At 32.2% G+C, this 12,221-nt stretch overlaps 1 protein-coding gene across 1 annotated transcript; it reads right to left on the reverse strand.

Annotated features, from left to right (window-relative positions):
* Positions 1-360: 360 nt before the first annotated feature.
* On the reverse strand, positions 361-3,542 carry LOC141698463 (receptor kinase-like protein Xa21). The gene is made up of 2 exons (XM_074503162.1): positions 1,084-3,542; positions 361-902 (listed from the first exon to the last, which is right to left on the reverse strand). Exons 1-2 carry the CDS (start codon positions 3,302-3,304, stop codon positions 718-720), a joined length of 2,406 nt encoding a protein of 801 aa, XP_074359263.1. The 5' UTR covers positions 3,305-3,542; the 3' UTR covers positions 361-717.
* Between the last annotated feature and the right edge of the window lie 8,679 nt (positions 3,543-12,221).

The following is a 12,221-nucleotide window of genomic DNA, read 5'->3' on the forward strand; positions in this document are numbered from 1 at the left end:
TCATTTAAATATCATTAATTAAGTTTGAATAAGAAAGACAGTCTTGAACTGCTGGTCTGACATAAGCTTTTAAAAGTATTTCACTTGGTGCTTAACACAATTGTAAATATCATTACAATAGACGAAGAGAAAATCAAGCTAGTGCATAAACAATGCACAAAATCAATTAGGTCAAGTGTCATAAAGGTTGAACTGGATAGACAATGAATCCAAGATGTGATCATTATTAAGGTGTTCGCAGAGCGATTTGACGACTTCATAAAAGAAAGAAACAGTACTAGGCAGTAGCACATAGATAAAAGGTAGGCATTAACCAATTTACATTCAGATTCAGAAATACAGAATGAGAAGGAACCCTGATGGTTATATATCATTGTTTTGATCCAATAACTTACAGAAATATAGATAATATTGGAACATGGGAACTACACATTCTATCTTGTCACATTAGAAAACTAAATATCCAGGTGCCTATTTATAGTGTGTAAATATCTGGTGAGATTGTAATATTCACTCAGCTTACTGCTAGCATTGCAGTAGTTTGTGTCTTGCCGCATGTAACTTCTTAATAGCAACACTGATGTCAATGCTTTTTCTTGGCGTCTCTTCTGAACACAATACCCCAACTTCAAATATCAATGCTAGGCTTGCTTCCATGGCAGCTCTGTTGTGTGATTGACTTACAATCAAGCCACGTTCTTCTTGATCTTGTACAATTCATGGATCAACAATGTCCATCACTCTTAGAGGGAGTGCTTTTCTCACATGGTCATGAAGATTATTATCATTGTCCACTAATATGCTGCTTTCTATAGGCCGCTTCCCTGAGAACATTTCTAATAGAAAAATTCCATAGCTATACACATCGCCCTCTGCAGATATTTTTCCACACATTCCATACTCTGCACACCCTAAAGTGTTAAAGCATTGGCAAAAAATAACATTTTATGATAAATTATAGTCCTCTAACTAGGTTTAAAATTCTCTTTTAATTAATTTCTTCACGAAAAGTATCGTAATCATGAAACTCAATACTAGAGAGATAATAAAAATTAATGAAAATAATTAAGTATGAAAAGTCACCTGGAGGAACATAACCAACTGTTCCACGTACACCTGCTGAACTCATCTGTGCTTGACTCAAGTCACTTGTAGTAGCAAAGGCAAACCTTGCCAAACCAAAATCACCAATACGAGCAACAAATTCTTCATCAAGAAGAACATTGCTTGGCTTTATGTCACCATGAATGATACCTGCGTGGCTGTGATGATGTAGGTAATCCACTCCCTGGGCAACATCGATGGAAATATTTAGCCTCTGGAGTAGAGTCAAGTTTCTTTCATTCTCTTGATAGGAAGGATTTGGATGCAACCAGTCTTCCACACTCCCATTAGTCATGAACTCAAAAACTAATGCCTTGAATTCGTTGCCCTTAAAATCAGTGCTAGAGCATGCTGTGATGGTCTTGATAAGATTCCGATGGCGAATATTCCTCAACATTTCACACTCTGCCAAAAAGCTCTTGCTGGCTCCACGTACTTCAACATTAAGTACCTTCACAGCAATTATTTGTTCCATTGATTCGAGAAATCCTTTGTAAACCGAACCATATCTTCCTTCACCTAGCATATTGATAGGGGAAAACTCATTTGTAGCTAGGAGAAGATCTTGGTATGAAAGTTTAAGATATTGGTTGTCCCTAAATACTGGGACAGGGTCATTTAACTTCTTGGACTTCTGACGAAGATAACAAATCAGTGCAAGACATGCTGACAAGATACCAAGGGATACAGGAACTAGGATTAGTATTATTCTCAGGGAAAATGCATTCTTTTTATTCCTTGACCCCTTTAATGGACAAGCAGGAAAATGCAATGCCTGGACACCACCACAAAGCTCTGAATTTTCAACGACAGAGAAAGCACTAACGTTTGAAAACAGACCTTCTCTAGGAACTTCACCTCCGAGTTTGTTGTGCGAGAGGTTAAGGAATTCAATTAGATGAAACTCAACAAAGAATCTTGGAATGCTTTCAGATAAATTGCTTCTTGAGAGGTCTAGAATTCTAAGACTTTTCAAAGCTTTGAAAGAAGATGGAATTTTACCTTGAAAAAGATTTTCTTGCATACGTAGCTCCTCCAACATCACACATCCACTCAGAGCAGTGGGTATATCTCCTGTGAGTTTGTTGTATGAGACATCTAGCTGAACCAATTGTTTCAAGCTTCCAATGTTGGATGAAAGTGACCCAGTGAATAGATTTTTGGACAAATCAAGGTTAATACAACGGGCAAAAAACACAATTTCATCTGGTATTAAACCTTGAATCCTGTTGTTAGCAAGGTACAATTCTTGTAGAGTTGAGATGTTAAACAAATGAGGCATACTTCCTTGGAGCATATTATTCTCTAAATTGAGAAAAAGTAGTTTACTAGTATTGCTAATGGAAGTTGGAATTACTCCTGAAATATTGTTATCACTCAAATCTAGGACGCCTAACTTGGACAGCTCTCCAATTGATTTTGGAATGGTCCCGTTTAATAAGTTTTCATACAATGTAAGAACTCTAAAGTTCTTAAGTTTTCCAATTTCACGGGGTATGGCTCCATATATGTGATTTCTGTACAGATGCAGTTCCTCCATGGTGGCGGAGAAGTTTACAATGGAATTCGGAAGCTCTCCTCTTAAACTACTCTCGTGTAAGGACAATGTCTTTAGATGCGTACAATTGACCAAAGAATTAAGAAAGCTCCAGTCATTGGGCCGCATATTCTCTCCAAGTGTATTAATGCCCAGACTTAGCACTTGAAGATTAGGAAGACTACCCAAATTGTTTGGTATAGGACCAGTAAACTTGTTTTCAGCAATATCAATAATAACGAGATTCGACGCATTAGCTAGGGATGGAGGAATTGATCCTGAAAATCTGTTCTGTAGACAATCGAATTCTTGCAACTTTGGAAGGGTGAAGCCCAAATCTGCTGGAAGAGTTCCCTCTAACTCGTTCTGGACTAGACTAACATTGGACAGGGATGAAATGTTGTAAAGTGGTATAGGAACTATACCCGACAAGTTGTTTGCGGCCAAAGAAAGAATCTCTAGTTTTGCATGATAAGCCACTTCCAAAGGTATGCCCCCTGCGAAATTGTTAAGATTTAGATAAATACAACGGAGAGATGATATATTTCCTATTGAAGGCGGAATTGACCCAGTAAAATTATTGGTTCCAAGATTCAACATATATAGCTTAGACCAAGAAGCAAACTCCGTTGGTAGTTTTCCTTGAAGTTTGTTCTGTGACATACTGATGTTTCTGATTCGTGGACAGTGAGTCAAATTGGAAGGAAATTCGCCCTGTAGAGAATTGAAGGACAATTCAAGATATTGTAGACGAAATAGTCGACCAATTTCATTTGGAATGAAGCCATGGAAGTTGTTTTCATGAAGGTCAATTTTCCTGAGAAAGGAGAGGTTTCCAATATGGGAAGACAATGTACCCACTAATTCAAGAGAGGAGAGGTCTAGAGTTGTTACCCTTTGCCGTCTGCGGCTGCATGTAACTCCTTTCCAGTGACAGAATTGGATGGAATCATTCCATGAACTTAGAACACCAAATGGATCAACTGTTATTGAAGCCTTGAGAGAAAGCAAAGCTTTTTGATCAGTGACATTGTTTGGAAATGGACATACAACTGTTACGGAGGTTCCATAGCTAATGAAGACAAAAATGAAGTGGAGAAAGCTAAAAATCATGGTTGTAAAAGTTTAGTAAGCCCAGAATTTTATGGTGCAGGGAGGACGTAATGGTAGTGCACATGTAGTAGCTTCGATTTATAGTTAGGGAAATGAACTGTAGTAGTGCAATTCTATTTTGTCACAATTTGTACGTAGAAGGTCTCATGATAGCTTTTTACCATGCAAAACAATTTACTGGTTTTTAGTACTGAATCTGATTCGTTGAACATTATAACATTTGCATAAAAATTTACTGGTTTTTAGTACTGAATCTGATTCGTTGAACATTATTTAGACTTTCGGACTTTAAAGCATTCATAACAATTATCCCCTCATTTTAATTTAGACTTTCACACTTTTTGACTTTAAAAAATTCAAAAAATATCATAAAAAATCTTGAGTGAATGCAGTCCCTTAATCATTTCATTTAGCCTTAAAAATCTTTTAATTTAAACTTAAATGTGATCTTCGAGATAACAAATTTATATTAATATTGATGGTTTAAGTTAAAATTTGTATGAAAATTTTTCAGTTTTGATAAATATTTATCTCACGAAGTATATACTATTATTAAAAATTAATTTGTGTACTTCCATACGTTTGTTTTACGTGACAAACAAAGTTTCCGTATCATTCTAGAATTTGATGTTAATTTAAATGATAGCTGAAACACTAATAATTATTTATACATTAAAGAAGGAATTACTTAGATAATACCTTTTTCCTAACAAAGAAAAAATAGTTTTATTTAAAATAAATTATATCATATCTATGCTATAATAATGAGAGGTAAAATATGGTATACCACTCATTTTGATTGGCTTAGCTATTTTAATGATCATGACCGTTTAATGTGAATATTAAAAATACATTATTCAAAAATCCACCAATGACACATATTTATTTTATTATTTATACGTTATCAAGTTCCTAAGATCGAATTCCGTCTATAACAAATATTTGTTTTTAATTATTATATTCATTAAAATACAAATATGCTCTCCAATCATGTCAACCACAATAATTTATATTGTTATTTATAAATATACAAATATAATTATTAGTTTAAATCTCATTGATCTTAATCGAAGCTTACACATATTGAAATTAAATTTTCTGAATAGGATTATAGTTCTTAATTAATTTTAATTTTTTTTTACTTATATTAAAAATATGAAATGTATATACAAAAATATATAAAATATTAATATAAACTCGTGCATTGCGCCGGTGTAAAGCTTTATATATAACTAGCTTTTTAACCCGTGCAAGGCACGGGTTTATTTAAAATATGAATAAATTGTGTGAAATATAAGTTACATGATTTTTTATCGTGGCGAAAATATGTATTGTGAGATTAAATACCTTCGAGGAGTTTGTGTCATATGATTAACAATCCTACAAATTTGCTCAACTATTTTCTTATATACATCAAAGTTCGATATTTGTTATATATAAATATGTTTAAAACTTTTAGCATTATATCACATTTATCGTCCGATCTAATATACAACTATGCTTTCTTATAATAGTTTATTATAACATTTGCATAAAAATAATTTGTGCTCGTCACTCCAAAACTCTTTGTATTGTGGGATTAATAATCTCCGAGGAGTATGTGTCGTAATACTAATGACCCCACAAATTTGCTCAAATATTTTTCTTATATACATTAAAGTTCGATAATTGTTACATTTATATACGCTAAAAACTTTCAGCATTATATCACGTATATCTTTCGATCTAATATTTGTGTACGTTTGGTTTTGGTCGTGTGATGACAACTATACTTTTTTATAATAGTTTCTTGTACCATTTATATAAAAATAATTTGTGTTTTTCACGTTGAAATCTGAGTACACTAACCTATTTTTTTCCTGAAAATTAGTCTTTGTATTTAATATTTTCACTCAAAACAATAAATTTTTAAAATTGTGTTAAATTATGTCCGGTTTTAAAATATATTAAGATAGATGTAATTTATATATATAGTTATAAATTGTTTTAAATGATGAAAGAGTAATAAATATATGTCAAAATGAGTTAGACTAATTAATACATTCACATTAGTTGTAATTAATAAGTATATATTAAATGAAAAGTTATTAACATATATAATTATGAGTGGAGTATTTAGTAATTTTATATCGAATAAAATGTCTCAATAAACCCCCTAGTTGCTCTATTATATATATAATAGATAATAGATTGACATAAAAGAGTTAATTTATTAAATTTAGAGACCGATGTCCTCAGACTACTTAACTTCTAATTAAAGGAAGTTAATATGATTTGATAATTACAAATTTGACATATCTAAAATTTTATATATTAAAATAATTTATATTTGATTTATAATTCTTAAAATTTAATTTATAAAACATCCAGGACCCAAAAACACGGTAAACAAGTGAAAAGATGTGTTTAATTCTATGGTATGACATTAGTTTCAAAAGAAAAATCGAAGAATTTAGTGTTAAAGTCTTTGATGTTACATTACATTCAAAGCTAGAAATTGAACAAATTCATTGAATATGTGGTTAGGTCTTTGGACTTTGATACTATATTGGCAGACTATACGGGCAACGCATGTGTTTTCTTGTTACTTTTAATTTCCTGCGCTTCAGTCATGCAGGACAACTTTATAAACCCCATTTTGGGTTCAAACATTTAATGTATGACTGGCACATGTATTACGGAATTTTGTTTCAGTTTTTTTTCTATAAAATGTTGTTTTCTCGCACAGAAGTACCACTGATTAATGGAACTCCACTACAAGAAAACAGAGTAAAACCGATCGGATATAACCGACCGACGTCGATTTGGTGATCTTAAAATCGACCGACGTTGTTGGTCGGTTATAAGTCAACTAAACGACACCGTATCGATTACGTGGCACACATAAAACCGACCACCAGTGGATGGTCGATTTTATGTACAAAAAACGACACCGTTTTGCTGATGTGTCACTTTTAAAATCGACCACCTACATGTGGTCGGTTATATTCACAAATTTTACAGGTTAAAATCGACCATACCCTGTGGTCGGTTTTGTATAATAATAAAAAATTAATTTAAAATACAAAAAAAGTACCCGTTACAGAGAAAACGATATCATTTTATTCTTCTGCCTAAAACCGACCGCTGATGGTCGGTTTTAACGTATTTTTTTTAATTTTTTTGTTATATCCCTCATTTCTTGATTTTGAGCAAAAAATTAAAAAGACACAAGTGATTGAGGATTGAATCAGAGGAGTTTTAGAAAATTGTAAGTTCTTTCCATATTTTGTAATTAATGTGTGTGTGTGTTTATGTTGGTGGTGTATGTATTAAATGTTATCGTATGTATTTAATATTTTTATTTTTTTATATAATGTTTGTTGTGAGAATTGAAGTAAATAATTTGTAAGTTAGTTTCATTTATTGTAATTATAGTGTGTGTGTGTGTGTATGTGTGTGTGTATGTGTTTGTGTATTTTATGAAATACATGAATAAATATGAGATTAATGATAAATTATTTGTTAAATATATATTTTTTTTAATTTTAAAAAATATTATTGTAGATGGAAACCATTGATCCAAGTTGGATTGGTAATCAATTGCAAAGCGATAAAATTTCATTGACCCCGGAATATAGAATTGGTGTAGAATTTTTTTTAAAGTTTGCTAGCGAAAATGGAATGGAAGATGGTACAATGAAGTGTCCGTGTAAACGTTGTAAAAATTTGAATTGGTTAAAGATTGATGATGTTAGATTTCATTTGTTCGTTAAAGGGATGCTTGAGGGTTATACCGTGTGGACGTCGCACGGTGAAAAAATAGGAAGAAAAAGTAGTCGAACATCACATCACCGTTATTGTGTTCGGGAACCTTCGAGAGTAGAAGAACCAGTAGATTTGAATGCGATGTTACATGATTTAGCCGGTGAAAATTATCAATTTTATGAAACTACGGATACGGGAACTATGAATGTAGAAGAAGCTCCAAATGATAGTGCTAAAAAATTGTACGAGGTTATTATTGAAAATGGAGCACCTATTTATCCCGGCAATACAAAGTACACAAGATTAAGCTTTACCACCAAATTATTGGAATTCAAAAATAAATCGCATTGTAGTAATAAAGCTTTTGATAGTTTGCTTAAACTTCTTACGGATGTGTTACCAAAAAAACATACATTACCCGAAAGTTATTATGCAATGAAAAAATTATGAAGGATTTGAGGGTTGAATATGAAAAAATTGATTTATGTGAGAATGATTGTATGTTATTTTATGGAGATGACAAGGATAAAGTTGTGTGTGATATATGTGGTGAAGATCGTTATCGTGATGTTTCTAGGAAAGATGGTAAAAAAATAGCAAAAAAAATCTTAAGACACTTTCCTTTGATCCCTCGATTACAATGCTTATATATGTCGGGACATACATCCGATCACATGAGATGGTACAAAAATAGAGATGTGAGAGATGGAGAAATAAGTCATCCAGCGGATGGAGAAGAGTGGAAAAATTTTGACCGTCGGTATCCTTCATTTGCTCAAGAGATTCGTAACATAAGGCTCGGTCTTGCGACCGATGGTTTCAACCCTTTTGGCCCTATCGGCAAAAAAACATATAGTGTGTGGCTCGTGGTGATAGTTGTCTATAATCTTCCACCATCGATGTGTATGAAAAAGCCTTATATGTTCATGACCGATATAGTTCCGGGTCCAAATAGTATTGGAAAAGATATTAACGTTTGTCTAAGGCCTCTTATCGATGAATTGAAGATATTGTGGAATACCGGGGTGAAGACATACGACCAATCTTTGAAACAAAATTTTACAATGAGAGCGGCTATTATGTGGACAATTAGTGATTATCCCGCTATGAGTATGATAAGTAGGTGGTCGGGCAAAGGAAAGATGAGATGTCAAGTGTGTCTTGGAAGCGTGCAAGGGTTTCAATTAAAATATTGTGGAAAATGTAGTTTCTATGGCACGAACCGAATATTCCTTGAATCAAATGATCCACTCCGTCAAAAAAGTAATTTGTTTGATAACGAAGAAAGAAGATTGTTTCGTGGTCGTTTGTCCGGTGAGGGTGTTAAGGAATTACTTGATGGTTTAGTTTTTCCACCACCCGGAAAGACTAATTCGAAGGCAAGGAGTGTCGGATACGGGGAAGAGCATCATTGGACTCATGTCCCAATCTTTTACGAACTTCCTTATTGGTCATCACATAGTTTACGATATTCAATTGACATCATGCATACGGACCTCATTTTAGGGACTTACTTGAAGGGCCGGTATTAAAAGTTATGACTTTTGAGACTTGTCAAGTTAATGGATATAAATTTTCAACAAAATCTGCATCCGGTTCTGGTATTGTTGTTAAAGGAAATTTGCACAAAAATAATCTTGATTATTATGGTCAACTACAAGAAATTATTAGACTTATTTATCAAGGATGCAATCATGTATATTTGTTCAAATGTATATGGTTTGATAGTGTTGGTAATGGTGTGAGGATTGATAAGAATCGTGTGATTACAATTGATATGACTTCAAGATTGAAGTCAAATGAGATTTTTATTTTAGCTAGTCAAGCCTCACAAGTATATTATGCTCCTAGTGTATTGGATCCAAAAGCGAAAATATATACGGTGGTCAAATCTAAAAGTCGCCCAATTGATGAATTTATTGTTGCGCAAAATGATATAAAGGACGCTTTTCAGGAAGATAGATCTAATGCATCGACCTCGTTTTCGCTCTTTGTCGATTTTGCACAATATGGACAAATACCGTTTATTCGGCGTGAAGAAGAAGAAGAAGAAGACGAAGAAAACGAAGAAGATGATTTGAAGGATGACGAAGATGAAAATGAAGGAGAAGAAGAAATAAGTGAAGGTGATAATGAGGATGATGATGATGACGAAGATGATGATGGTTTTGACGATTTTGAATAACGTCATTTATATTTTAAAGATGAGTTTTAGTAAATTTTGTAATGATTAGGATACTTTATTTATAAGTTATAGTAAATTTTTAATGGGTTTGTGAATTTTTGGTTTTAATGCAAAGTTTTTATGCGTTTACGTCTGGTTAGGGCCAAAAAATCATAATATTTGACCGTAATATTTCCCAGAAAATCGACCGCTTCCTTGCCTAAAACCGACCACCTTCTTAATAAAATCGACCGTCTCCTTAAAGGGTCGGTCGGTTTTACAGTGGTCGGTTATAAGAATTAAACTGGCTTCTGGTGTAAAACCGACCACTTTGGATATTTGACCTCGGTTGGTTTTAGCAGTCTTGGTCAAAGTACATTTAATACTTATTTTCAACGATCGAACCGTATGGATGTTAACTTCATGTCAAAATATGCTTATGCACAAAAAATTAGCACTTTCGAACGAGTACCATTACGTTTTTATAAGTAAATTAACAAATTTAATTAAAAATTAAAAAAAATGAATTTGATCTGAAAATTATAATTTTAAAAGGTATATTTAACGATCGAACCGTACAGATGTTAAATTCATGTCAAAATATGCTTATGCACAAAAAAATAGCACATTTTAACGAGTACCATTACGTTTTTATAAGTAAATTAGCAAATTTAATTAAAAATTTAAAAAAAATGAAAAATATAAAATACACATGATCGAACCATATGGATGGACTGACGCGGTGAAAACGAATAAATGTACCAAAAATTAGGCTATTTGAAAAATAGTATAATCAAAATAATAGGAATATAATTATTTCAGTAAGTATGTCGGCATTCGGTAGACACAATAAGTTGAACATACCATTCGATACTATAAGTATAATTTTAAAATTTATTTTTAACGATCGAACCGTACGGATGTTAACTTCATGTAAAAATATATTAATGCACAAAAAATTAGCACATTTGAACGATCACAAATACGTTTTATAAGAATATTAGCAATTTTGATTAAAAAAGTGAAATAATTAAAAAAATAAAAATTATGAAATACAAATGATCGAACCGTACGGATGAACCGACGCGGTAAAAATGAGCAAATGTACCAAAAATTAAGCTATTTAAATAATAATAATCATGTTTTTATAAGATTTTTTTTAAATATATGGGTTTTTAACCCCTAAACCCTAAACCCTAAACCCTAAACCCTAAAATTAAAAAAAAAATTAAAAAATTAAATACTATAAAACCGACCACTTTGGGTCATAACCGACCACCTAAAAAAATGCAGGTTTTTTTGTGAAAAATTAAAAACCCCGCCTAGAGCAAAACGTCACCGTTTTGCATTGCTGCATAGGGTTCAAGGTTAAAACCGACCGACCTGGTGGTCGGTTTTAAGTGCCAGGCGGTCGGTTTTAAGTCTGTTATAAATAAAAAAAATGGTTCACTTTTCTTTTCTCTATTTCTTTCTCTGTCTCTCTCTTACACTCAAAACTTCACTAAAATACTTCGATTCAATGGCGTATTCACGAAGGAGCCCCAAATCATCTCATTGCCTCCGGTTTCACTCTCGATGTAAGATTTTCTTATGATTAAGCTATTTTTTTACTCGATTGCATATATGTGTGTATGTGTATGTATTTTTTGTGTTTATATATATGATTCGAAGTTAATTATATGTTTTTTGTGTTTGTTAAAGTATTATTCTCACATAAATTTATGTGTTTCACTTCAAATCAAACTTCATTGATTTTTCAGTTTTTATGTAAAGTTTTGCATGTTAAACATTCGTCGGTTATGTCAATTTGTTTAATATAGGTTAAAGTCATATTTTTGGGTGTTTCGTCGGTTTGTTTACTTTTTTAGAAGTATAAATGTATTTTTAGGGTTAATTTTTAGGGGTTTGCTCTCGTTAACACATAAACGTACTCGAAATGGATAATTCTCACTTAAATTGAAGTTCATATGATTTTTCAGTTTTCATGTAAAATTTTGCATGTAAAAGATTCGTCGGTTTTGTCAATTTGTTGAATATATGTATAAGTATAAATTTTAGGTTTTTTGTCGGTTTGTTTACGTTTAAGTAGAAGTATAAATGTATTTTTAGGGTTAATTTGTAGGGGTTTGCTCTTGTAAACATGATCCGTACTCGAAAATGGATAAATATTGCACTTTATAAGTGAGTTTGGAACTTTAATTTTTGTATATATAGATTAAGTTGATTTAATGGTTTAATTTGCGTAATTAAATAATGCTCTAATTAGTTGTGTTTATTTTTATCATTAATTTGTGAAATGGATACATTTATATGCATTTTATATGCATTTTATGTGATTTTAAATGCTTTTTTATGTAATGTGATTTACTAATGCAAGTCGTTTCATCGATTTGTTTGTTTTCATATTGGCTAATATATTTTTATTGTTTATTTTAGGATCTTTTTGCTTGGATATTGACATTGGTTATGATAAGTCTTGTGGTGTTGGCGATGGAGAGAAAAGGGAAGGGGAAAGACAAGGAGCCGGAAAAAGATAAGGGGAAGGCAAAGGCCAAG

The sequence above is a fragment of the Apium graveolens genome, chromosome 11, assembly GCF_009905375.1.
Source record: "Apium graveolens cultivar Ventura chromosome 11, ASM990537v1, whole genome shotgun sequence".
Taxonomy (NCBI): domain Eukaryota; kingdom Viridiplantae; phylum Streptophyta; class Magnoliopsida; order Apiales; family Apiaceae; genus Apium; species Apium graveolens.